The sequence below is a fragment of the Girardinichthys multiradiatus genome, chromosome 11, assembly GCF_021462225.1.
Source record: "Girardinichthys multiradiatus isolate DD_20200921_A chromosome 11, DD_fGirMul_XY1, whole genome shotgun sequence".
NCBI lineage: Eukaryota > Metazoa > Chordata > Actinopteri > Cyprinodontiformes > Goodeidae > Girardinichthys > Girardinichthys multiradiatus.
Window position 1 is genome coordinate 32,879,326 of NC_061804.1, and position 27,502 is coordinate 32,906,827.

The 27,502-nt window shown below is 40.5% G+C and overlaps 1 protein-coding gene across 2 annotated transcripts in view; it reads right to left on the reverse strand.

Moving 5' to 3' along the window:
• Nucleotides 1-226: 226 nt before the first annotated feature.
• The window catches only part of LOC124876755 (plastin-3-like), a 28,753-nt gene continuing 1,477 nt past the window's right edge, over nt 227-27,502 (reverse strand). Inside the window, exons 1-16 of one of the 2 annotated variants that reach the window (XM_047379748.1) lie at nt 26,421-26,439; nt 21,205-21,310; nt 20,218-20,369; nt 16,955-17,084; nt 15,802-15,934; nt 9,916-9,997; nt 9,660-9,825; nt 9,421-9,563; nt 7,957-8,052; nt 7,653-7,848; nt 7,359-7,437; nt 7,114-7,231; nt 6,899-7,029; nt 5,180-5,303; nt 4,843-4,967; nt 227-1,335 (exon numbers count right to left, since the gene is read on the reverse strand). In XM_047379748.1, the coding sequence (XP_047235704.1) occupies nt 1,203-1,335; nt 4,843-4,967; nt 5,180-5,303; nt 6,899-7,029; nt 7,114-7,231; nt 7,359-7,437; nt 7,653-7,848; nt 7,957-8,052; nt 9,421-9,563; nt 9,660-9,825; nt 9,916-9,997; nt 15,802-15,934; nt 16,955-17,084; nt 20,218-20,369; nt 21,205-21,265 (1,869 nt within the window). In that variant the 5' untranslated portion in view covers nt 21,266-21,310; nt 26,421-26,439 and the 3' untranslated portion in view covers nt 227-1,202. Of the gene's footprint in view, nt 1,336-4,842; nt 4,968-5,179; nt 5,304-6,898; nt 7,030-7,113; nt 7,232-7,358; nt 7,438-7,652; nt 7,849-7,956; nt 8,053-9,420; nt 9,564-9,659; nt 9,826-9,915; nt 9,998-15,801; nt 15,935-16,954; nt 17,085-20,217; nt 20,370-21,204; nt 21,311-26,420; nt 26,440-27,502 lie in introns of those variants that run through there. The other variant, XM_047379747.1, reaches the window with a different exon arrangement.

The following is a 27,502-nucleotide window of genomic DNA, read 5'->3' on the forward strand; positions in this document are numbered from 1 at the left end:
AGCTTTGCAAATGTTATTTTAACAAGCTGTTTCAGACAACTAAAAAGAGTAAAAATCATTAATACATTTGTTCTGCAAGAAATTAGAAATGACCTTCATGATTTAAGTTTCACTTTTAGAGGAAATGTAAAGGTCTGCCACGAATATGATTTTATCATTACATATTACAACATTTCTTTAAAATGTGTTTGTTTCCCCAGAAATAGCAAAGACCAAAAATGTCAGCTGTTTTTTAAATTTATATTTATTGTTACATGTAAAGCACTTACTTGAGAGAATAGACATGAACACAAGGCCAAATTTAATTTGGCCATTGTCATAGCATAACATTGAACTACCTGGAATGGAGTAACTGTTTGTATTTGGTAATGTTGAATATGAGCAGAAAACAAAAACAGACAACCTCAAGGCACAAATACACATCATCTTTGATAGTTACAGGCACAGCATAAAGCCAGGAGAATCAAGTCAGCCTGCTCATCATCTAACGGGCAAACAGTAATAATAAAAATAAAAAAATCCCAATACAACACAAACCAGACACCCTTAAAGACAGCATTTACAGCATGTTGCATGATAATCCCAAGAAACAAACAGGAATATAAATATCACATCCCACAGGTCATCACCAAAAATTGACCTGATGGCTTCTGTTTTCTGATATGTAGGCATCCGCGAAGCCACCTACCAAGAAATACGCGCACTTCATTGAGCAAGAGGACACGTTTGGGTATGTTTGTTAAAGTGGGCTCCACCCAAACTTTAAACCTCTCTAACTTCCGTTCTTACTTTTGGCCTTCTGACGCATTTATTCAAAGCTATGGTAATCAGGAATGTCTGTTGCTTGGCTGAGGAGATTATTTACTTATTGGTCAGGGTAAAAATATGTAAACAACCTTGCAGCTGTATATTCTGCATACTTGTATTGGAAAACAAAAAGCTCAAAAAAAAAGAGCATTCTTATAAATGAGCGTAACAGGTTGATAAGCGCTGCCTCTGCAGATTTTGCTACTGGAGCTTCACCTTCAATAAACGATCCTTCAGGGAACACCTCTGTTTATGAGGAGAGGCAACGGAAACATGTAATTGTATGACTCAACAAAACCAATAACAAATCTTCATTTCTTCGGTTGAGGGAGCTCTTTCGAAATGCTAATTGTTTTTGGGGAAGTGTAAGTGTCACTGTGATCCAAGCAGCTTGCTTAGGCGCGATTCATCCCTCGTCCCATCAAACAGGCAAAGACCGTCATCACCATTTTGGGCTTGACCTCTACCAGGTCCTCAGGCAGGGCATAGACGCGAGCGCCGATCTTCCTTGCCATCGAGACGGCGTATCTGCGGAGGACACAGGTTTAACTTTGTTAAACTGTTCATATACTTTCAGCAACATAGCTAGGCTGGTATGAGACATTTATGGTATGATTACCTTGAGGAAAATCACCATAATTTCATAATTTAGACAAAAAAGGTAAAAAAAAAAGGCGTAACATGATCTAATTGCTTTAGTCTGTAAAATGTGAGACTTTTTAAGAACCATTTATAGGCATTATAATTTAAATTTAGGCTATGAAAACATGTTTGCCCCCCATACATGTTTCTATTTGCTTTTTTGTCACTTAATGTTTCAGATCAAGATCAACACATTTCAAAATCCGATAAAGATAACCTGCGGAAGCACAAAGTGCAGTTTCCCTATGATAATTTGATTTATTACAATAAAAAAAAAGCCATCCAAATCAACCTGGCTCCAAACAAAAAGTAATTGACACTAAACCTAATAACTGCCATCAACCATTTGTGAGAATTGGCAATCAGTCTTTTAAATCATTGTGGAGGAACTTTGACCTGCTTCCCTTTGCAGAATTGTTTTAATTCATCCACTTGTGTCTCATCAGCCCACAGAATACAGGTCCTTCTCAAAATATTAGCATATTGTGATAAAGTTCATTATTTTCCATAATGTCATGATGAAAATTTAACGTTCATATATTTTAGATTCATTGCACACTAACTGAAATATTTCAGGTCTTTTATTGTCTTAATACGGATGATTTTGGCATACAGCTCATGAAAACCCAAAATTCCTATCTCACAAAATTAGCATATTTCATCCGACCAATAAAAGAAAAGTGTTTTTAATACAAAAAACGTCAACCTTCAAATAATCATGTACAGTTATGCACTCAATACTTGGTCGGGAATCCTTTGGCAGAAATGACTGCTTCAATGCGGCGTGGCATGGAGGCAATCAGCCTGTGGCACTGAGGTCTTATGGAGGCCCAGGATGCTTCGATAGCGGCCTTTAGCTCATCCAGAATGTTGGGTCTTGAGTCTCTCAACGTTCTCTTCACAATATCCCACAGATTCTCTATGGGGTTCAGGTCAGGAGAGTTGGCAGGCCAATTGAGCACAGTGATACCATGGTCAGTAAACCATTTACCAGTGGTTTTGGCACTGTGAGCAGGTGCCAGGTCATGCTGAAAAATGAAATCTTCATCTCCATAAAGCTTTTCAGCAGATGGAAGCATGAAGTGCTCCAAAATCTCCTGATAGCTAGCTGCATTGACCCTGCCCTTGATAAAACACAGTGGACCAACACCAGCAGCTGACACGGCACCCCAGACCATCACTGACTGTGGGTACTTGACACTGGACTTCTGGCATTTTGGCATTTCCTTCTCCCCAGTATTCCTCCAGACTCTGGCACCTTGATTTCCGAATGACATGCAGAATTTGCTTTCATCCGAAAAAAGTACTTTGGACCACTGAGCAACAGTCCAATGCTGCTTCTCTGTAGCCCAGGTCAGGCACTTCTGCCGCTGTTTCTGGTTCAAAAGTGGCTTGACTTGGGGAATGCGGCACCTGTAGCCCATTTACTGCACACACCTGTGCACGGTGGCTCTGGATGTTTCTACTCCAGACTCAGTCCACTGCTTCCGCAGGTCCCCCAAGGTCTGGAATCAGCCCTTCTCCACAATCTTCCTCAGGGTCCGGTCACCTCTTCTCGTTGTGCAGCGTTTTCTGCCACACTTTTTCCTTCCCACAGACTTCCCACTGAGGTGCCTTGATACAGCACTCTGGGAACAGCCTATTCATTCAGAAATTTCTTTCTGTGTCTTACCCTCTTGCTTGAGGGTGTCAATAGTGGCCTTCTGGACAGCAGTCAGGTCGGCAGTCTTACCCATGATTGGGGTTTTGAGTGATGAACCAGGCTGGGAGTTTTAAAGGCCTCAGGAATCTTTTGCAGGTGTTTAGAGTTAACTCGTTGATTCAGATGATTAGGTTCATAGCTCGTTTAGAGACCCTTTTAATGATATGCTAATTTTGTGAGATAGGAATTTTGGGTTTTCATGAGCTGTATGCCAAAATCATCCGTATTAAGACAATAAAAGACCTGAAATATTTCAGTTAGTGTGCAATGAATCTAAAATATATGAATGTTAAATTTTCATCATTACATTATGGAAAACAATTAACTTTATCACAATATGCTAATATTTTGAGAAGGACCTGTATGTTCCCAAAAGTCTTATGGATCATTAAAATGTGTTGAAAAACCTTCCATGTGCTTTTTAGTCAACTTTTGTTTTCATCTTGAAACCTTCCAATAGATGCCTTTTTTGTCCAGTGTCTTTCTTTTTGAATCATAAACATTGACTTTAATTGAGACCTGCAAAAATGTAGCTGTTGTTCTGGGTTATTTTACAACCTCCTGGATCAATCGCTCTTGGAGTAATTTTGGTAGGCTGACTTCTCCTGGGATTGTCTACCACTGCTCCACGTTTTCACCAGGGAGAATTATCTTTTAGCCTACTTCATGTAGTCAGACAGGTTCTGCTTAATTGACTTCTTGAATTAACAGGTCAGGGAGTAATCCAAAGAAAAGACAGTTTACTGGCAAGCCACGAGATTGCCCATTGCCGTTTTCCAGCATGTCTACAAAAAAAAGCACTGCATGGTAGTGGGAGGACTGTGATGTGTGCCTGTGTTTGCTGCCAGACTGGACCTGTCACTGGCAGTACCACCAGGACAAGAAATGTCAAGGGACTGAGTCTACACTTAAAGAGGAGAAAATTGCAGAAAAACGCCTGCACATAATTTTTAATATTGCCCTGTTTTTGCATGCTGAAAGACATATACTCCATTATTTTTCTGTAAATATGTTCCATACTGTTCAAACTTTATATTCAAAATCCAAAATCAATTGTTCATGCATATCTGCAGTGTTTATCTTTCACTAAACTCCTAAAATCAAATTGCATTTGTTTTGTGTTCCACTTAAAAACTGTTAATGCACTCACCATACAGAAAATTGTAAATAACTGCCAAATATTGAAAGTTCCACGTCTTCTAGAAAAAATGGGTGAAACCAATAACTCACGGGACATTTTCTGTCCTTTTTACAGTAAAAAGAGGCAAAAAAGACCAGGTGGGTATTTTAAAGCTTAGGTTTTAAAGGGTTAAACTCAGGTGGAAAAAAACAAGGTTAATCAACCTTAATTCATGATTTAACAAAGCTGGGAAATTGCTTTCTTACATGGGGTCAAGTTAGTTAGGATAGCTTTTTTCTCCTAATATAATGAGATAATTTGAAAGCTGCATTTAATACTTACTCAGGTTATCTTTGATATTTGTTTGATAATCTGAAATTTAGGGAGGCCAAACAAAGTAAAAGCAAAACAAATCTTTAAGGGGTCAAATAGTTTTTCACAGCACTGTAATAATCTTGAATAAGAGTTATGGTATCTCAGTTTTTTAAGCGATTTGAAACAGACTTTTCCAAACCTTGGTGCATCCTGATACGGGTAATCAGCCATACCCTAAACATAACCAAATTCTTACTTGGCATTGTTTAGTTTGTCTTCTTCAGAGAGGCTGCGGGTTTTAACCAGCTCGAAGTTGACGCTCCCAGGCCGAATGGCATCGATCAGCTCCAACACTGCCAGACTGCTGCTTATCTCCTTGTCCTGAACACCACAACAGCACGCAAAGATTGCAACAGACTGACCAACAGTTTTTTCAGATTGCTGAAGTACAAAATTCCAAAAAAGCTAACAAACGAACTTCTTAGCTCATACTATTTAATGAAGAATGGCATAATTGTTTTAGTTAAAAAAAGGCGTAGTCTTAGTTTATACAATTATTTCCACAATAATACAAGAAAACCAGGGCAATTTACCTTAAAACTTGAGATCTTTGTAGATTTTCCAGCCTTTGCCAATGTTTTGTTCACCCAGTTTACAATGATGTCATCATTTACTTTCTCTCCATCACCCAGTTCCTCCAGTACGTTCAATGTGTATCTAAAACCATGAAGCAGCAGCGTATTGGTTATGGCCATGACCAGAAAATTTCAGTCCAAAGGCCAAGATATCACTTAAACAACAAAGCTATAGGGTCTGCTTTAGCTAATAAAAAGAACCCTGAAAATTATGCATTAGTGTTGTCTGATGAATCCCCCCCCCTTTTAAAAAAACAAACAAACATGGATTTGTGAATTTTGGTTGGGAAAGACTAGTTGGTTCATTAATGTGGACACTATTTTGATTTGTACAAATAATTCAAGCTTTGTTATCGATCAGGAGGCAATCTTCTTGATGATATCGGCCTCTTTCTACATGCTTATGTTCACTGGCTTGGACTCAAACTTCCCCGGAGCTTTCGGGATCGAAAATGTTCCACTTCTAACGTTGCTGTGCCTGTGTTTATCCAGGGAATTTTAAATTCAAGGGAGTTTATCTCCAGACAACATTTAGGCTGCTCTACTGGGATTTAGGCAGAGCAGTGTGAACAATTTTCAAAAATGAATGCAAAGGGGTGGATTTGATGTTGAGTATAGTTTGTCAAAAAAAATTGCACACATACAATGTTTTGCAAAAATATTCATACTCCCGAGTTTTCCATATTTACAGAGGGCAAAAATCAGGATGTATCTGTATGTTACTAGAAATTAATTTTTGCCGTAGATCATTTTTGGTCGCGAGAAAGTTAAACTGGTGGTTGCTGCGTCCGTCTTCCTGGTAAAGCTCAGAACCAAAGATTTTCCTGCTGAAAAATGTTGTGCAAGACAGACTGCAGTGTGAACCCATATTTATTTAAGGGTGGATCTGCACCATGTAGTGAATCGCAATAATCATCTTAATATCAGTTTGTGCAATATTGAAATTGCAAAAAGGACTATTTAGCTGCAATGTTCGGTTTGGATTTTATGTTTCACGTGCCAGGAATTCAGGTTCAGCATAAGGATAATTTATTTGATGAGTTGAATGGACTCCAGTGTCCATATCTCACATCAGCTAAAAATGTTAGAATTCTCAGAGAGAGAGAAAATTGAAAACCATGCCTCTACCTCTATGTGTTTTGTGGAAGTCTGTTGCAACATTTCATGAAGATAAGCCTACATTTGTGGTTGCAACTAGGGGCATTGACCATTTCAAATCTATACACAGATGTGAAAGATGCAAGTGCTTTGCTGTAATTAAAGATGAATTATTGGTAATAAAATCTAGATCCATCAGTTTTCAAGGGCTTGCATCGATAAAATTCAATTCACTTATTATTTAAAAGAAATGACGGCAACTAGCTCCACTAAGTACAGCCATAACGAACAAGTTAAAGCTGGTGGAGGGGAGACAAATACACACCCAGGATACTATAAATTGGCCCTACTAACCTTTGTACACACTTTAAAACAGCGATATAGTTTTTTTCCGTCCATTTATCTAAAATGAATTGAGTCACTGGGGATATAATATATATGAATCCCATCAGCAACAGACTAGAGATGCACAACCCTTGTTGTAAAGAGAAAATGTTCTGGGAGTATGAACACATTTGAAACACACTGCTTGAACTTTATTCAGGTCTAAAAGGTGATAATGTCATTGTGATGCATCACCTCCTCATGAGCTGCCACACCAGTGCCAGAGTCAGGGTGGCATTGCCATCATTTAGGTCCTGCCCGCCAATACCAACCAGAGAAAACTTGGCTGATTTACCCAGCTCCACTGCGTAGTTACAATTCTCCAACTGAGGGGGGAGAGAATAAGAGTCAACACAAACGGCAAAAATCAGAAAAAAAAAAAACAACCTGAAAGGACTCCACAAAACTACCTTTTTCATATTGGTTCCCAGTTTTGGATAAGGAGGCTTGTTGACCTTGTTGTTCCAGTCGACCGCCACTTTGATTCTCTCGTAGAGCTGAAGGATGACCATGGCATCCTGCAAATCTCTTCAACATATAGTAGGAGAACGTGCTTGGTGATCATCAAAATTACGAGTAGAGGAGGAGCATCAAACCCACCACTATTTCAGACCATCCTCAGAGGTGGTCTAGGTTATTTTCTGGTGATACTTACACATACAGATGGTTCACAGTAGGGTTCACTCCAAGGGAGTTCATCCAGTTTCTAAATGTCCTCTCTTCTCTCGTCTCACCTGATCAGGTAAGGATTTAGAGGACTTCACAGTGAATGCTGGTCACATATTGGTAATAGTTATGCGTTACATACAATAAAAATTAACAAAGCCAGTGAGGAAATGTTATTTTCTTTGATTCTAGGATTCGGCATCTGGTTTTCTGTGGCAGAAACCTAAAAACTGTTTTCAGATGCCCTTATAAATTCATTCTGAGAGCCTCTTTTCATACACACCTTCCAAGAGCCCCCAGTCGATGTCCTCGCTCTCCGGTTTGGTCAGCGCTGGATATTTGTTGAACAGATTGGCCACAAAGGCGAGGTTGAGTTTGGGGTTTCCACTGACGACATCACCTGGGGTGACAAATTGTCGACAGCCGAGCCTGTTGGCCTGCTGCAGCATAGCTTCTGCCCTCTTCAAGTCATCTCTCTCCTGCACAACACACACACACACACACACACACATGTTCAAGTCAGAAACACGACACAGCTGCTAACCTTGTGGAGGAGAGACTCAGTTGTGAGAGCTCGAAGCGCTTACATTGAAGCCTGCCATGTTGATGTCGATGCAAGGTTGATCCTCCTCTGTGCCTTTAGGGGAGATCTGATTCAGAAGGTGGAAATAGGCCCTTGAGTCCTGGAACAAAAAAAATATAATTTTTACGGTTCTTTATGAAGAATAAAATAAATAGAAAATACTGCAACTATAAGCATAAATTGAATCAAAACAATTGCAAAGTAAAATTTATCTTCTGACCTCTCTTAACCCATACCAAAACAATAAAACCTTACTTTACAAAAGTATTTATACCCTTTGAACATTTTGTTGCATTGCAACACAACTTTCAGAGTATTTTAGTGAGATTTTAAACATCCACAGTTTATAAAAACCTTTTGCGAATAAAAATCTAGAAAGTGTTTGAAACATTTGTATGAAGTCCCTTTAGTCTGAAGCCTATAAATAAATAAAGTCCTTGCCCATCTAAATAAATAAACTCTCCAGTGTGTAATTTAATATCAGTATAAATCCAGCTGTTCTGTGAAGGCCTCTGAGGTTTGTTAGAGAACATTTGTGTACAAACAGCATCATGAAGACCAAGGAACCCACCATTTATTTTATAGGGGGTCATATGCAAAACAAGATGCTGTGGAGACCAAAAGTTTACCTTCTGGCTTACATGCAAAACTATTTGGCAGATAAATACACTGCTCATCACAATGAACACACCATTTCCACTTAGAACCAAGGCAGTGGCAACATTATGCTGTGGGGATGCTTTTCTTCAGCAGGGACAAGAAAGCGGGTTAGAGCTGATATTAAAGCTGGATGGCCCTAAATATGCGCCAATCCTGGAGGAAAACCTGATAGAGGCTACAAAAGACTTGAGTCTGAGTTGGAGCTTCAGCTTCCAGAAGAACAACCACACTAAACATACAGCCAGAGTTACAATGTAATAGGTCAGATCAAAGCATATTACTGTGTCAGAACGGCCCAGTTAAAGTCCAAACTTAAATCCTGTTGAGAATCTTAGGAAAGATTTGAAAGTTGTCGTTTGTTGAAATTAATGTTCCGATCTGATTGAATTTCAACTGATTCGCAAAGAATGAACAATAATTTCAAGTTTAAGGGGTCTAAGGGAATACTTATACGAGCCACTGTATACCAGGATAAAGAGTGTTGCATCAGTTATTGCATGCTTGATTTATAATCTGTAAGAAATACAGCACATAAGATATGGTTAGTAACAAAATGTGTTCAGTGAAAACATGTTGCTAAAGAAACTTATTTTAGAAGCAGCTGAGGTGGATATGGGGGTGAGGCTGGGTAAACAAACATGAGCCATCTTTGCTGGTGTCTGCTGTGTTGGTGGACTTAGTTACAGGTCGTGTGCAGTTTTAATGATGGGTTTAAAAATCCCACATCCTCTCCCACAGAAACTATATTTTTTTGTAATTGTGTTTTTTTTTTTTTACTTATCTTATTTTGACATTGAAACAATCTCACCTTGATGTCCGAGCTAAAGTTGTTGATCTTCTGCCAGCCAGCGTTTTCCAGGTGAAAGTTTGCCCAGCGCAGCAGCAGCTCCTCCGGTGACAGCTTCATCAGGTCCTCCAGGGTTTCGCCATCTCTCAGCAAGGCCGCCAGCGCTATCCAGGAGAGATAATCATCCGTTAAACTACTTGACAACACACCCGTGACAGGGCTCAAAGCATGTGTTGTGCAATTGTAACCTCTCCCAGTACCTTCATTTCTGCTGAGCTCAATGTCAGCAAAGAGGCCAATCTTGATGATCTGCCACAGGAGGCCCAGCACCAGATGGGGCTTCCCTTCTTTTAGGTCAAGAGCACCGATGTTCACCACGTGGCAGCCAATGGCAGACGCAGAGTTAAGAGCAAGATTCAGGTTCTCCTGGAAAGCACGAGTCATCAGATGTTTTAGTGCCTCCAGGAAACTTCAAGGGTCGGAAACACAAAGCCTCCAATAACTAATGCAACTGACCTGTGTTGTAAATGGTGTCAGCTTCTTCTTATTGATGGTTCTCTCATCAATGGTGTCTGGCACTGACATGTTGATCATTTTGCTGTTTGTAAATAAAATTCAGCTTTAATAAATTTGCTGGAATATCCATTTGATAAAACAATCACTGTTTACAAAATACATGGCAATGCAAAGCAATATAAACAAGATTTTTAGGGCTCAACCAAACCCTTATTTTCTTCTGGTTTCTTCATGGTTGTGAACTTGGTGACAACTCAAATTGTAATAACCAACTGTTGTTGTGTCCGTTTGGAACATAGTCAAATTAGTTAGGATTCAGCTTTTTGTGTATACCCGATAGTTTTGATTATATTACCACTGCAGGTAAGAAGCTGACAATTTAGCCTTTTTAGAGCTCCGTACATAAAGCCCAAAAATCGTAAAGTTACGCATATAACTACTGTTCCCTGAAGGAGAGTAACGAAGTACAACACATGAGTATGGGATATCACGCTCCACGTGTCCTGCCTGAAGCCACCTCTAATCACGCCTCCTAGGCAAATGATGTGATGATGACAGGTGACAGGCCCCGCCTGCACTATATACCTGTCCATCATCGGCGTCATTATTCAGTTCGATAGCCGCTATTCACCGAGCCCAGCTGATCAGCGGGGCAGCCATGTGTTGTACTTTATTACTCTCCTTCAGGGAACAGTAGTTATATGCATAACTTTACGTTCCTTTTCAGTTGATTCACTCAGAACAACACGTTTATGGGACATATATAAACTCCTCGGAGAACAGCCATCAAACCTGGATCATGCACTGGATACTAGTGCAGCACTTCAGACCCAGCAGAAAGAACAGAGAGAGCCACAGAAGGTGTTGTCACATCTAGACGATAAAGCTTCACAAATGTGTGCGGCGAAGAGCAGCTGGCTGCAGCACAAATGTCACTCATGGGCACCCCTCTAAATAGTGCCCAGGAGGTCGCTATGCCCCTGGTGGAGTGAGCCCTCATACCACGTGGCATTGGGAGACCCCTGTTGCTGTAAGCCAGAGAAATAGCCTCCACAATCCAGTGGGAGAGTCTTTGTCTGGACTGAGCTTTCCCCCTTGCTGGATTAGCAATACACACAAACAGTTGATCACACAACCTCACAGTCTGAGTATGGTCAATGTAACTGCACAGTGCACGTAAAGGGCACAGGAAGTGTAACCTCCTTTGTTCCTCAGATGCAAAAGGAGGTGGACAAAAACTAGAAAGCTCCATAGTCATGGAGCTGTAGTCCGAAGGTATAACCTTAGGAAGATAAGCTGCATTAGGTCACAAGGTGACCTTGGAACCATCAGGTGAAAAGTGTATGCAGGTAGGATTTACAGACAAAGCATGGAGGTCTCCAACCCGCTTTGCAGTTGTCAGAACAAGAAGCAGAGCAAGCTTATATGAAAGGAACTTCACATCTACTGACTCCAAAGGTTCAAATGGAGGATCATAAAGAGTTTCTAGTACCAATGTGAGAACCCAGGAAGGACAACTGGGTTTAATCACAGGTCTGAGTCTACGAACCCCCTTTAAGAAGCGTACAGCCAGAGGATGAGCACCTGGTGTAACTCCATTAAAACCAATATGGCGGGCGGAAATGTCAGCAAAGTAGACCTTAATTGTGGAAAAGGAAAGACCTTTATCCATCAGTTCCTGCAAAAACGTTAAACCTTCTACCATTGAGCACTGAAATGGAACAACGTGCTTGTCCTCACACCACTGCTCAAAAGCCCGGCATTTATAAGCATATAAGCCTCTAGTGGAGGATGCTCTTGCATTCTGGACTGTTGCCACCACATCAGGGGGGAGGCCTTTGGCTAATAAGCTGGACCTCTCAGCAGGTAGGCATGCAGCTTCCACAGCTCTGGGTGCGGATGAGATATCTCCCCCCCTGCCTGAGTTAGGAGATCCCGGCGAACTAGGAGTTGTCACGGCTCTGCTGCCAGCAGGCTGCTTATCTCAGAATAACATGACTTTGCAGGCCAATGGGGTGCTACCACAATTAGGGACAGACCCTGTTTGCGCACCCTCTCTAGTACAGGTAGTATCAATTCCACTGGAGGGAATGTATACAGGACTACATTGGGCCATGGATGGGCCAGGGCATCCACTCCCAGTGGAGCATCCTGATCTGTTATGGAAAAGAACAGAGGACAGTGGGTGTTGGCTCTGGTGACAAAAAGATCTAGTGCTGCTGTCCCAAACAGACACCATATCTGTGTCACCACGGAAGGGTGAAGCCTCCACTCTCTCACCCGAGGTCCGCCTCTGGAGAGCAAATCTACACCCAGATTCAGTCGTCCCGGGACATGAGTAGCTCTGATAGACAGAAAGCGTATGTTGCACCACTGTAAGAGGGTGTGTGATAGCTTCAGGAGAGGAAGTGAACGAGTCCCTCCCTGTCTGTTTATGTATGAAATCACAGTGGTGTTGTCTGTCCTGACCAGAACATGTTGGTTTAACAGAACCTGGCAGAAATGTTGCAGAGCCAGCAGAACCGCTAAGAGCTCCAGGTAGTTCATGTGGAGTTTGGATTGTACTTGTGTCCAAACCTTCATCATCGCCACGCCATCGCACAAAGCCCCCCACCTCCTCAGGGAGGCATCCGTGGATACCACCTTGCGAAAGGTTACTCTCCTTATTGGCGAACCTCAGCACAACAGTCCTGGTTCCCGCCAAGGGCTGAGAGCCAACATACAGGCAGTGGTTATCGTTGGCTTTCTGCTGCGGTGACGCCATGCACACAACCGGTGAGAGCAGATCCACCGCTGGAATGGCGCATCTTCAGTAGACCAAGTGGTACTACTGCAATCATAGATGCCATATTACCCATCAGTTGTAAGAGTCTGGAAACGCAGTTTGTGTCCCAACTGAAACTGAGCGAGGCAGCGGTAAAACGCGGCCACTCTGTGGTCGGAAAGATGTGCCTTGCTTGTAAGGGAGCATATTTCCAGACCGAGAAATGAAAACGTGCTGACTTGGGATCAGCGAGCTTTTCTGAGAGTTTACCAAAAATCCTGGGGCCTGAATGTGTGACAGAACCCGAGACAGCTGCACTGTCGCCTGCTCTCTGAAACTAGCTATTAAAGCTCAGTCGTCCAGATAAGTTAAAATGTGGACGCCTGTTTCTCTGAGAGGTGCTAGTGCTGCCTCTACACATTTTTTAAAGGTGCGAGGCGCTAGAGACAGACCGAAAGACAGTGGGAGGTACTCGTAAGCCTTGCCCTCGAAGGCGAATCTCAGAAACTGTCTGTGGTCCGGGTGTATCGCTACGTGAAAGTAAGCGTCTGTCAGAAGCGGCTTGAGTGTTAACATTTTGAACTTGTATGTTCGGGGGTATTTGTTCAGAACTCTCAAGTCCAGGATTGGACAAAGCCCGCCCCCTTTTTTCGGAACAACAAAATAACGGCTGTACCAACCTCTGTTCATCTCCGACTTAGGAACCGCATGGATAGCTCCTTTTGCCAACAGCGTATTTATTTCCTCTCTCAGAACCTCTGCTGCTTGGGCCATTACCGCCGTGTTTACCACACCAAGAAACACGTGGTCTCCGGCGAAACTGTAAACGGTAACCCATAGCAACGGTCCTCTCCACCCAAGGTTGGAGTGCGCATGTGCGCCACATATGGAGATGCGCAGCTAGGCGACTGGCCTGCGGCACTGTTGGCAGAACGGTGCTTCCCTCTCCCGACGTGCGAGAGATGTGCAGCCTCATTTGGCTGTCGCCTGCAGCCCTTTTATTTTGACTTTTTTCCATAGAAAAGCTGTCTTTATTGAAACATTTGGAGCATACATACAAACATTTGGAACAACCGTAGTGCTCAGAAACACATTCAACACAGCCAAACTGGGGGCTTTTAGTGCAAATGCATTTGTGGGGAAATTGTGCTTGGAAGACTGTGTGGGGGAAACGCAGCGCCTCTTGGGACTGAGATCCTGAACAACACCAGCAAAACATCTTTTGGGTGGCAGCCGCCAAAAACTGGAAAACATGTCTCCCTGCTCCTGAAACCCCTGGATCTCGAGTCCCACAGCTAGGAGGACTGTGTTTTCTTCTTCCGAGACGTCGAGTCCTTCTGGAGCCCCGGAGGAGGACCCCTGCTCCAGGCCGTCTTTCGGGGAGGTTGGCCGTAGTTCTGTGGCGGATGTAGTCAGTGGTGATTCTCACCTCATTGAAGAGCGGCATAAAAGGGCTCTCCGGCAGTGTTCCGGCTCCAAGCTCCGCTAAGCGCATAGCTTGGCATGTTTGCAGCATGGTAATAGAGCTCAGGGCACGAGCGGTGGTCGCTTGAGCCCTGTAGATTTTTTCCAATTGAGCAGCGGAGAACCTACAGTGCTTAGACGGAAGCGATGTTGGACCACCCACAACATGATTTTGGGACGGGGCCAGATATGCTGCCAAAGATGGTTCCATAGGCAGAATATTCACCAGTCCGGGTTTTTCGGCGCCTTCCAGGTCCAGATACTGTCCATAACTCGGCACCATGACGCGGACATGACGTGGACAGTGGCTTTTTCCACGTAGACGTCAACTCAGAAACAAAGTCCGGGAACATGGGTAGATGGTGCTTAACTGCGGCCGGCTCCGAGGGGAGATAAAACCCGCGAATCGCGATGGGTTTTCCACAGGAGGTGTGGATGGCCATTCCACGTCCAGGATATCAGCTGCACAACGGCAAAGAGAGAAAAAAGACATCCGGGTCTGCTGGCGCAGCAGTGGCAGCCTTATTCAGCAGAGACTCATCCTCATCATTGGACAGACCATGAACATCCAAACCGATGTCCAGTACGTCCTCTTCTCCCTGAAGGGGTTCTAGCTGAAGCTGAGACCGAGCACCTTCATTATCGGCTAACCCATCAACATATGGTCCGCCCAGCTGGAAGCGGGGACTTCGACCGAAAAGCGGTCCTCATCAGAATCGGACGAAACTGGGTTTACCGCCTTGGAGAGCAGTGGGTCTCGCTGTGAGACAGCAGCCCCTCCCAGCATCTTCTCAAGGAATTTAATCCGCCTCTCCAGGATCAAGCGACGAAGCTGGCGACAGAACGCACATGCTTCGGGCTCCGCAAATGCTCTGCGAGTGTGAACGATCCCGAGACAGACGCGATAAGCCTCATGCTGGTCCTTCTCATGAAGCAAGAAGCCGCACCCCTGAGGACGGGGACGAATAGACAACTTCTGCTTCACTTGCGTTAGCTTTGTGCTCATCCCGAACCACGAAAGCAAGACCGAACTGCTTGAAATTAGCACTTCGCAGGCAGACATGCTCACCAGCAGGCAGCAGTGACCAACTCCAACAAAAGCAGTTGAACTAATTCCAAGTAGCCTTTCGAAAAGAGACACAGAACTAACCAGCAGCAACTAGCTAGCTAGCCTGACTCAAAGAGGTGTTCTTAGCGAGGTGAAGAGCGTAAGAACTGAGTAATGACAATGATGACGGACAGGTATATAGTGCAGGCGGGGCCTGTCACCTGTCGTCATCGCATCATTTGCCTAGGAGGCATGATTAGAGGTGGCTTCAGCCAGGACACGCGGGGCGTGATATCCCATACCCATGTGTTGTACTGAGTGAATCGACTGAAAGGGAACAGTACACTTTTATATCTGTGTTCTCAGTTTGGTCTAAATGTTTTAGGCGTTTAAGCCATTCTAAAGTTGGACAAAAAGGTTCAAAATATTTAAAGATATTGATCTCATTATAATAATTCATTGAAATTTCTTGAAAATTCATGCAGCACTACTATAGTTATACCATGGTCTTTTTTTACATATTCATCTACCCAGAATGCAACCATAACGTTAGGTTGCAGCAGGGTGCAGGTGACCTTATGCTGTTATGAGAGAGGCGAGGGGGACTCACCAGAGCACAATGCCGTCTCCCACAGTCATGAACAGGGAGTCTGTGTTGGGATTCATAGGCAGCACATGTTGACAGTCAGGATCCTTTTCCAGAGTGGTGTTGATCCAGTTAACAAAAGCGTATCTCTCCTCCTCTGTAAGAGTGAATTTGGGTAAGATATTTGTTAAACTCAGAATACTTTTCACTCATTCTGTTCTTTTACATCTCAATTTATGCATCATTTGGAATTATTGCTTCCATTAACTTAGTTTTTCCTCTGTTTAACATTCCCATAGAAGGTATGCCTAGAGTAGTGCATCTCTCACATAGAAAGTGCCAAGATGGAGCTTTTGCTGCCATAGAAGGCAATCCAGGCCCAGTAATTCAGTATTTAGTTGCGTGTCTGTCCGGACAGAGTCATTGACAGATCCAGTTCTGTGTTATTCGTTTTTCTTTCCTACAGAAAGTACTTCTCGATTTTGTGCTTAGTTGCACGCACCTCTCCCGAAACCGAGTCGCAGATAAAGCTAATGCTACCATCAACTCAGGGTTCCATCCATGTTTTTGTTCCCATAGAAAGTACTCCAGGCCCAGTTCTTCTGTGTTTAGCTGTGTCTCTTACCTGGAAAGTGCCACTGAAAGTCATTTCTGATATCAACTTGGTGTTCTCTCTGTTTTACATATTTTAGTGCTAACTCCCACCAGCAACACAAGCCGATAATTTCTTTCCACTTTATGCATTCTTAGACAAAAGAAGCATGTGACGTGGAAATTTGACTGCACTGTTTGTGCGCCACTGGTTTAATGAGATATACACTCCCAGAAATGCTAATAAGTTGTTTAAATGGGAACGTCTCTTAATTGTTTGGGTAAATTTATGCAGTCCTAATGTAAACCTGTTCAAAGAAGTAATTCCTTTACGCTGTCGCCACATGTTTGCTAAGAATGAGGGGTTGCTGCAAAAAGTCAACAAATCCTTGCAATCTGCTGGGCTTTGTTACATAATGTTTTATTAACCTACATAAATAAACTAAAGTAAATTCCATTTAATTGCACTTTCACAACATCCCATTGCAGAGGGTAACTTTAGCCATTATAGGTTTGTTCCTCTGGAACTGAAAAGCAGTGGGTTCAAAGTCAACAGCTCACAACAAACATTAGCAGAGTCACACACCAGAGAAGGAGTGTTGGGTGCCTTCGCTTGACAACTCCGACGTCCCTCCAATAGCCAGGATTCCCTCTTTTCTGTTGATGGCCCTGCGAAAGGTTTTTGCAACTTCACTGCCCTTCAGCTCCTTAACAATCTGAAACAATAAGAAGGAATAATCAGAACGAATGCCTCCAAAATTGCACATAAAACAGACATTTTCCCTCTTAATTTGAATGTACAAAAGATAAGTTCCATTCCATTTAAATTTGTATTGGAAGATGGCTGATTATCTGATTAATTTTACAAGGAACAATCAGTGTTCAATCAAAAAACAATGAAACATTAAATTTTAATATTACACACTAAATCAACTGGTTGTTTTAAGTATAGTTAGGTTATTTGATATTAATTACGCAATGAAAACTTAGTACAAAGCCTCACCTTTTCTTTTTACAATTTGGTGCTAATTGACCAATTCCAGAAGATTAATCCATTTTGGACTATGTTCTGTTCATAGCTACTTTGTTGCTGAGCTGAACATACCAACAGTACCAAATGAGAGTCTCTACACACTTGCTCGTTCACCATTTGTACACAACTGTGTCCAAGGTTTATTTGGTGCTGTTTATATTTCTAAAAACTCTTATGAAAAGGTCATTCTGAGTCAACTATATTTTATAATGCTCAAACTGTGCACATCAGGTAGTGAATGGGCTTTCACTACCTGACATATATTAAAATTAATCTGCTGCTTCAACAAATTGTAACATTATATAAATCTAACCTCAGATATAAAGACACAGGTTCCACCATCAATATTCATTCAATAAATGTAGCCAATGTTCTAAATGATAATCTTGATTAATTCATCAGCAAGTGTGATCGCCTCTATAAAAGCAGGAGATTTTGGCCCCTTTTAAAATGATGCTTGCCCCCAGATTTTGGGTGTATAAAATTAAATAAAAAATAAAAATAAAAAGATTTTGGTATTACAAGCAGCTTGCACTAGACATTTACAATAGTAGATTTATAGTGCAAACTATCCAGGGGTACATGCTTCCCTTCACATTACAGTTTCACTAATTAACTGCAGTTAAAGAGTACTGATGTGAAACACAAAATCAGCATTAGATCAATATTATTTAATACCAGTTGGCCTGGATCCTGTTCAAGGTTTAGCTTCTCCCCAGTTTTGAAAAAAAAAAAAACATTACAGACAAACAGACTTTACCTCTGACTCAGCTGAATGCTGAGTGGGTCAGACTTTAACTCTGACCCATTGGGCATTTAGCCACCTCTCAGGGTTAGTAAGTTTTATTACATTTATAATGCTGGGATTTATGTTCGAATCAATAGATACTTTGCTTCCAGAAATCACTGACAATACGCATATAAGAGATGGCCGATATGATATTGTTTATAATATACCAGGAAAATAATTTACTTTGTTAAGAATGATACATCCTGTGCTAATAAACATAAAAACAACTACTGATCATCTTTCAAAATATGATTAAAGCTATCAATATTCTGCAAAATTTAGCTGCTCAGTTTCTCTAACAACTGGTTTAGTGAAGTAGCCAAATGATAATGGGTTTTATTTTAGGATCAATATTCATGTTATCAAGGCTCAAAACATAGCCAGAAAGGTTATAGCCAAAAGACTGTGCTGAATTTTTATAGCTTCTATTCTAAACAGCATTAAATACCAGACAAAACTGGTATAAAACAATGGTAAATCATTCATATTGCACAGCCTTAGTGCACTAGTCATTGTTTCTTAAATGGATAAATCAGATATAATCTTTTAGTGGCTCGGATTTTAATTTCTCAATGATCTTTTATTGTTGGTTCCAGGTAACCTCGCCAAAATCCTGGCAGCTGCCGCGGCAGCAAGGTTTAATCAGACGCACCGGTGCTGCTGGAATTTTTCCTCAATGGTTTGGTAGCTAATCTGCTCCATACAAAGCTGAGATGATCTGGTGACTCACTAACCACAGGTTTAAAGCTGATGGGTTCAGGATAGGCTTTGAATGTATGAGAACAAGGCTACAAATTACAGTATAAACGTTACATCTTTTATCCTGCAAACTTAGACCACATATTAGCCTCAAATGCCTCTCAACACCTCTTAATGAAACTATAAATAATATATTATGTTGTAATGCACATGTGTGGTTTTCAAAACAAGTATTAAATAGTAAAATGAACGATACTTCCTGCAGCTAAGCCTATCAGTCCTTGATCAGTGAGCTCAGCGCCAGAGGCGTTGGTGTGACTACAATGAGCTATTCAGCCTGGCCTGACTCAAAAAAAAGCCACAGCAGTCTTTACCAAAAGCACACAGTGTTGCAGGATGCCAACTTGTGATTCTAATGGACTCCAAGTGACAGAGGTCACCACAACCAGGCAACCTTGACCACATGTTGACGATAAAGTTCCATTCGGTTGTGCAAAATTTGCACGTTTTCTCTCTTAAATGTACGAATTAGCTATAAGCAATCGTCTAGCATGTATTTAACTTGGACTGTGATGGTTAAATAAGGTTTCTGAAGTAGTGTTTTATCAAAGCCTTGTGATTACCTTCCCTCACAGAGAATCACAAATATAGTGCTTGTTTCAACCACAAAGGGTATGTCTCTGCCAGCTTTATACAAATGGAGACTGAAATGTCTGCCCATTTATCTTTGCAAACTCAAGTTCATTCAGATTGGATTCATTGTCAATTAGATTTATGTCTGGCCTCAGACAGAGCCATTCTAACATGACCTAACCCATATTCTTTTTAGTTCTGGCTGCATGTTTGGGGTCATTGTCCTGCTTGAAGGTTAAACTCAATCCCTGTCTTTTGTCATGTTTTTAGTTACATCCATTTTCTCAACTCAAATCAGCTTCCCCACAGCATGATGCTGCCACCACCATGTTCAGGCCTATTTCCAGTGGTAGTTTTCGCTACATAAAACGTTCTGCATGTCGGCCAAAAAGATTAATTTTAGTCACTGTTGAATATTTAGGTGACTTCTGAAGGAAACTGGTTTCACTGGATTTTATTTAGAGTAAAGAAGGTTGGATACAGATGCACCCAAGTCATTCATTTTATTTGTAAAACAAATTAAAAGTAAAATAAAAATAAAACACAGGAAACCTTGAATAATTTTCCTTCCACTACTCAGTTATGGTATGAACTACATTGTGTTGATTTACCTCATAGAATCCCAATAGCATATAATTTATAGTTTGACACAGAAGATTTATTGTCAAAATATTACAAGCTTTGCTTAACTTACCAACAAAAACTCATCAAAGCTGATTCTGCTGTCCTTGTTGCGGTCAAGTTTCTGCAGGATCTCTCGGACCATGTATCCTGGCTGGGCGTGGCCGGCCTCCTTTAGAAGCTCGCCAAGCTCATAATCAGAAATATGTCCATTGCCATCCAGATCTAGAGAAAAACGGAGGCAGAGAATACCAATGACGCCACTGCGGAAGTTGAATTCGAGCTGTCAGTTATCAGATGAACAACTGACCTGGGCTGATCACCAATGTCGAGGTATCCTGACATTTTCAATAGCTTTTAAGTCCCTGATAAAAATCTTTAGCAGTATTATCACATTTTCCTATTGTTAAAAAGTCATTTCTTTAAACAACCAGAAAAAGTGCAAGGATACCGGAGTTTTCTCCAGAAACAGAGAGCTCCACCTCCACTATATGTTTCTGTGCACTGCTGGTCAGCTGGCTGGAGGAAAATTATTACACTTTTCCCTTGTTTACAAAAAAGACCAATGGAGCCGTTTGATTACATTTGTTTTTTTAATAAAGAAAAAAAACAAAACAACCAAAAAGACAGACAGTCATGGCAAGCAAACTAAATGACTGCCACACATCACTAGTATGAAAGCAACTGTTTTTTTTTATCTGCTACCAGTCCCTTAATCACCCAAACACAGGCTGGATCCCCAAGCAGATAGTCCCACAAAGATAAAAAAATAAAACTGAAAAAAGTTACTGAATAACTATAATGAAATATTACATATTAAAAGAATTACAAATTATACATTTTCATACGTTATACATTTTTTATGAAGAACCGAATTGCAAAAATACATTATAAAAGAACATAATTCTAACTACATTCATTAATATGTTGGAGAGAATTGTTAAATTTCAATTTTAAATAAGAGCAATTAGGTCATGCTAAACATTTCTTTTAAATTGTTGCTTTCTGACCCGTGTCTATGAACAGCACACTTCTACAGGACTGTATGACTTTTACTCACCAATTTTATCGAAGGCCTCCCTCATCTCCGCCTCATCCTCTTTCGTTATTTTTCCAGACATTTTTCTGTGATCGACCAGACGTGGTCAGTCAAGAGGATGGTGTGACTGCGGAGAGAACAGAGTCATCAGCAGGGCCTTCATTAGGGCCCATGTTCGTTAGAACCTCAAACACCTCCCACCCCCTGCTGCCTCCAGTGTGTTCACCAAGACAATTCAATATTATCCCCCCCTACTAAGAAAAACCAAAGCTTTTCTTCCCAGGTCTCCCAGCGTAACCCCTCCAACCATCTCTGCTAATTACATCAGCTGCTCCTTTCAGCTCTTTACCAAGCATGTTTGTTTTAGCCAATCAGAGTAATTTCCTGTCCGTTCTATTGTGCAGCAACAAGCCAACACTGCGATAATGCAGCCAGGAGAGTCAACCCAGAGCAGCATTCAGATATTTTTCCAGATAAATCTTTTTTTTCCTGACACATCTAACCATTTGACTTACATTTATTGCTTTTTAAAAATTTCTCACACAAAAAAGTCGGCACTTGTACCAAGCAGCTGTAATTAAAAATGGAGACACTTTTAGTTTTATGTAACAACTTAACATTTAGAATATAAACGTTTAATTCGGGAAAGTTACATGCTTTACATGCAAGGACTCAGGCCACAAAACTGGTTACTTAGCAGAACAAAAACCTCTGTGTTCCCAACCTCCTCGGATGTAAAGTAACCGTCTGAAAATCACAGTGAAAAACAGGGAATGTTTTTTTTTTGGTGGTCGGCGCCTTCTTCCCGGCCTGTAGAAGCGGAGGAATGCTTGAGGCCTGGGCAGATTGGGCTTCACTTCGCTGAGAGGTGCGAGTGTGAGGGAGTATGCCTCCAGGTCTGTGGCCAAACCGGAATGGTGGCATTCCTCCTAAAAAACAAGTGTTGGTTGAACAAGGCGAAGTTTGTGCCCAACTAAACAGGAATCAAAGAGTTTTCCAGAATGAAACGGCTCCAGTAAGCAGCGATCAAACAGAAAATATTTTGCTGTTACAACAAATTAGCAAGCAATCCTTCGCATTGTTAGGCTTAGCTTTTAACAGCACAACATTTTTAAACCCATATTAGGGAACTCTGCAATTCAATCCTAACCAATCAGATTTTGAGGTCATTTTTTGAAAGTATGAAGCAAATTCCTTTGGCTACTGAAGGCAAATCTGGACCAAGCTGACAATGAACAAAGCCCTGCATCCTCCCCTGAAAGGAACTAATAATAGTAGTCAAAAAAAAAGATGATCCAACAACCATGTGGTCTCTGAGATGTGACTCAGTTCTTATGAAAATTTCCTACAGACGAAACAAAGGGATGAACACAAAGTGCAGATTGATTCAGCGCAACATGAGATCAGCAACTTTAATCAGCCACAACATCAGCAGAGGACAACACAAGTGCTTTTTCTTTTCTCAACAAAGCAACTCTAAATCAGGGCAAGTCAAACTCCTGACTAAACTATTAGGAAAAATCGTGATGCCAGCGTTGCTATATTTAACTTTTTTCCCCCCCAAAGGATGTGAAAAGTGTCTGCCGAGGACAGCCTGGCTACAAGCAGAGGCTGACAAAACATTACCTCACTCGCTACCCCTCGTCCTGCACCTACCCTCAGCAGAGACGAGAGTGGAGCAGGGGTTAAGTACATGGAGCAAGGGCACAGATGGCGGTGGACAAATGTGAGCTGTATCGTGGCCCCGCAGAAGAATAGGGGGTCTGTAAATCACTGGGTACAAACTGCAGCATTAATCTTCTGCCACGCAACAAAAGGAATTCAGAGTATCAGGCTCCAAAAGACAGTTGGTCTCTCTTTGACAGCTGGACTGTAAGCGTGAAGAGGACAAAACCCCACATCAACTAAATGCTTTCCTTACCTGCCTAAATAGAAAGGCCTGAAACATGCCAGTTCTTGGCTTTAAGGGCTGGGCTAATTAAAGATTTAACCCCAAATTATTTAACCATGCGTAACATTTTGAGATAGGGATGGGCGATACTGACCCAAAATCTTTTCACAGTCACAGTGTTTTATTGTATTTAGAGTTGCTTAAAAATATTCTATCTTCAAATTTCATACTTTTCCAGACTCTGTTTTTAGAAGAAGAATTTTTATCAGTTTTTACAACATCATAGATTCTGCTGTTGAAAGGTCCATTTTGCTTTTTTTGGCCATCTGGACAAACTAGGATCACTTAAAATCTTTAGAAAATCCAGATAGGATTCAAAAACAGATCCTTTGAATCACTGTTTACAATCAAAATGATCATCAGTTCACAAAATAAATAAATAAAATATGTATCCGTACTAAACCCAGTTTAAGACTGAGAAGTAAAAGGATCTAGAGGCCAACAGACCATTGAAGTAGCCATTTTTCTGATTTTTTAATGAGTGAGCCTTTTTCAGTTTGTAACTCAGAAACTAAAATGATTTTTAAATTAGATGAAAATTAAAGTTTTGATGTGGCAAACTAACAATGTAAAAATATTTTTCTCCAATTAGATTTTTCTGTTTTAGATAATAGAATAAAAAATAAACTCTGTAACTTTAATCTAGTTTTGCATGCTCATTGCTCATACTTATCCAGTCTTGGTAAATGAACAAATCAAATTCCCTACTTTGGAACACTGTGTAGAAAAAATAAGTATTTATGCTGCTAACAATAAAAAAGTAGTTAAAATATTTCTGGCTTTGCAGGTGTTATTGCATAAAAATAGAATACTTCAGTACTTCAATTACATAAAGTAGTACCATTATACCACTAAACTTCAAACTGACTGCAATCATATTTTCTAATATATTGGTATTTATTGATGAAGTTCTCATGCAACCAATAGTAGCAAAAATGGTTCAAAGAACAACTGTACTGACAGTCTTTGGTGTTTACATTATCAGTTGAGCGTATCATCATGATACATCACAATTCCTATTAAGCCAAGTTGTTGCTAAAAATCAGACCTTTTTCTGATCAGCGCCATAAAGAGGCACAGTAGGATCAAGCACTATTTGGTGGGACGAGGTTACTAAGGGACGGAGTTAGCCACTCTGAGTATCAGTGAGGTGTTAAAATTAAGTCAGAGAAAGCATGAGTAAGACGCTACTTAAAAAGGAATTTATTTCATGGACATATCTGGGTTTTATTCAAGCTGTGAAAGATAGAGAGAGAGCAGGACTTTCAGCAATTAACAGGAAGGCTGAACAAAGTAATGCAAAGGGGTGCTGTTCTTCTGAGCTGTCAACCTCTGTGAAGGAACATGCTGGATTTGGAAAGCTGACTGCCTTTTGGAAATCTAGGAGTTAAGGTACCAATATACATCGTCTAGAATATACTCATTACTGTCCAAGTAATGCTAGCTGTGCTAAAGGCTAATGTAAATAATAACCGCTCACAGCACGAAGGAGTAAAAATAAATAAATAAAATTCAGTGTGGATTGTTTTTATTTCACCTCTTTAGAAATCACACTTACAGGTTCTTCTAGTTTCTGGAGCAGCTGTGACTGTCCGGAAGTCATCTATTTAGCTGTTACTCAAAAATACAGACATTTTGGCATGCCGTTTCTGCTGAATTGGTCATCATGTCAGAATGCACATTTTAACTGGGAAGTACTACTTGTAGGCTGTTCTCACTTTGCAATAATAAATAATAAAATACCTTTATGGAATAATTGGACCTATTGCCAGCTAGAAAAGCAATTACAAAAAAAATAGTACTAAAGATTTGTATTAGACTGCTTACTGATTTTTTTTTGTAAATGAAGGAAACATAAAATACATAAAATAAAAAATAATAATTTCACTGAGAATTGAAAAAGGTCAATTTGATCAAAATCTGGAAAAGGTGGACATTATATGTCTGATGTTGTATTTCAAGTGCAAACATTTTTATCTTGTTTAATAACCACTGACTGGTCTGAGCAGATTGTTTTTATATAGAACCTTTGAATTGGATCACAGTTTTATTTTATCCATCTGCTAGGTAAATATTGGAGATTTGGGAATCAAAATCAAGAAAATTACTTAAAACAATTAACAAAACAAGAATAAAGTAGATGAGAGTGATACTGCTGTTTTTGTGCCAAAAAAAAAAAAAAACTAAGCTACAAGGCAAAAGCTCAACAAAAAGTATGTTTGGAGATTTTGTTTTATTTTAAAAGCTAAAACTTAGAAAAATATAATAAATGTTATATTGTTCCTTAGGCGACTTGATTTAAAACCACTGTCAAACATGGGTCCTCTTTTCTTCACTTTACAGTGTATTTTATACTGCCATATTTCAGTCCAAACAGCAGTATTTAATTGTTGAGACAAAAAAAAAGAAAGATGCAGACTGACGTGCTTTACAATCGCCTTTGATTCACTTGCTGAGGCCAATTAAAAAGCGAAGGGCTGCTCCCAGATGGCAGAGTTAGACGGGAAAGGCGACACACCCTGCACCAGTCTGCGTTTCATCTGCATTTACGTGAGAAATGTGAGGCACACAAATAGAGCAGGCACACTTCCCAAGTGTGGTTACGTTCATATGCACACACCCTGCACCGTCTGAAGACACAGACGGCTTTTTTTTTTTTTTTAAATCAGAGTCGCAATCGGCTGCAGATGTGAAACAAACTGACTCATGCTCGGCCACGCCAGCCTCTTATTTCCTTTGTAAGGCTGGGAATGAGATGAGCCCAGGTGAGGAGGGGATGAAGACAGCTAACACTGTGCAGAGGACTTTACACAACTCAGAAACCAAGTACAGCTGCAGAAGTAACACCAGTCGGGGTTTCAGGCTAATGCCATAAAGCAAAGATAAATGATAAAACCTCATGGAAATATTCAAATAAGGCTCTCACTTCACATGCTTTCTCTAACTGTTACCACCACTTTCTCTCTTTAAACACACACACTAATCATTGAGTGAATATGTATTAAATAATGAAACATGTCAAAAAGTATGTTCTGCCAAAGGTGCCAAAACAAAAATCCTTACAGACAGCAATTTGAGAATGGCATTTAGCAGGTTATTAAAAGTGGTTACTGAATGAGTTGGGTTGACCACAGGTAAGCAGCCACACCTACAAATGTTTGGCATCGCTCAACAAAAACGTAAATGCAGTGCAACCAGACAATGGTATGGGTGAGATCAATGAAGTCGTGCGAGCAGTTTGTGGAAGTGTCTTTGAATAAGTAAAGAAGGTTTGACACAAATATACCTTTATCTGTCACTGCTGTATTGATGTGGGTGTTGCTTGTTTTGCATTTTAACAGTTGGCTGTTTTTTTCTTCTTCTAAAGACAAAAAAAAAAAAAAAAGATGATGATAAACAGGATGTTTTTGCACAGATCATGTGTCAATTTGTACCCATGTTGGGGGAAATTTTGTATTCGCGTTAGCAAACAACAATTTAAAGTACTTTTCTATAATCTGTTAATGGTCTACCATAAGGACATTTGATTGTACGAGTCCACCAAATAGTACCAACCAACAGGAGATCACTTAGTAATGTTAGTTTGATCAGGATTTAAAAATCAGTCAACTTTAATTGGTGTCAACTGGCTCAAATAGGGAATAAAACCAAATAAACAGAAAAGGAACATACTATTAATTTGTACATGAGACCTATAGCCCTGTGATGGACTGGCGACCTGTCCAGGGTGTACTCCGCTTCTCGTGCAATAAGATGCATGAAAAAGTGATGGGAGTTTTCACTGCCTGTATGACCTTTTCCTTGCTTACAGGAAACACAGACAGTCATGATATTAAAACTAAAAAAGCCCTGATTAAGGGAACACAGTTGTAAAACTGCATTTGGCAAGCTACAAGCTGAATCTCAACTTATCAAAACAGTTGACAAATTTTTCAATTCTATTTATTTAAAAACAACAACAATTGGAAAATATAACATGATTATAACTTTAACCCTTAGTTATGTTAGCAGTGTAGGGATAACAATTGTTTTCTGTTTCAAGTAAAAACCATGAGATTTCATTTAACATTTTTTTGGTTTTGTATTTTCTGCAAATCTTGTCAAACCATGGTACTTTTTCTGTTAAACAGCTGAAATCACATATAGGCCATCATCTGTTTATTTATAGCTATAGATTTATGGTTTCAGAATAAAACAATATAAATATGTTCCCTGTAAAAGCTGCATATTAAAAACTAAATCAAAAATAAACATATGCAGGTTACGTTATCTTAGTTTTTAATTACAAATACGCCTTTAGAATGTAAGCTGATCACTTTGTGTAAAAAAAAAAAAAGAGTTGAGGACACCTGACTGCGCAGAAAGCAG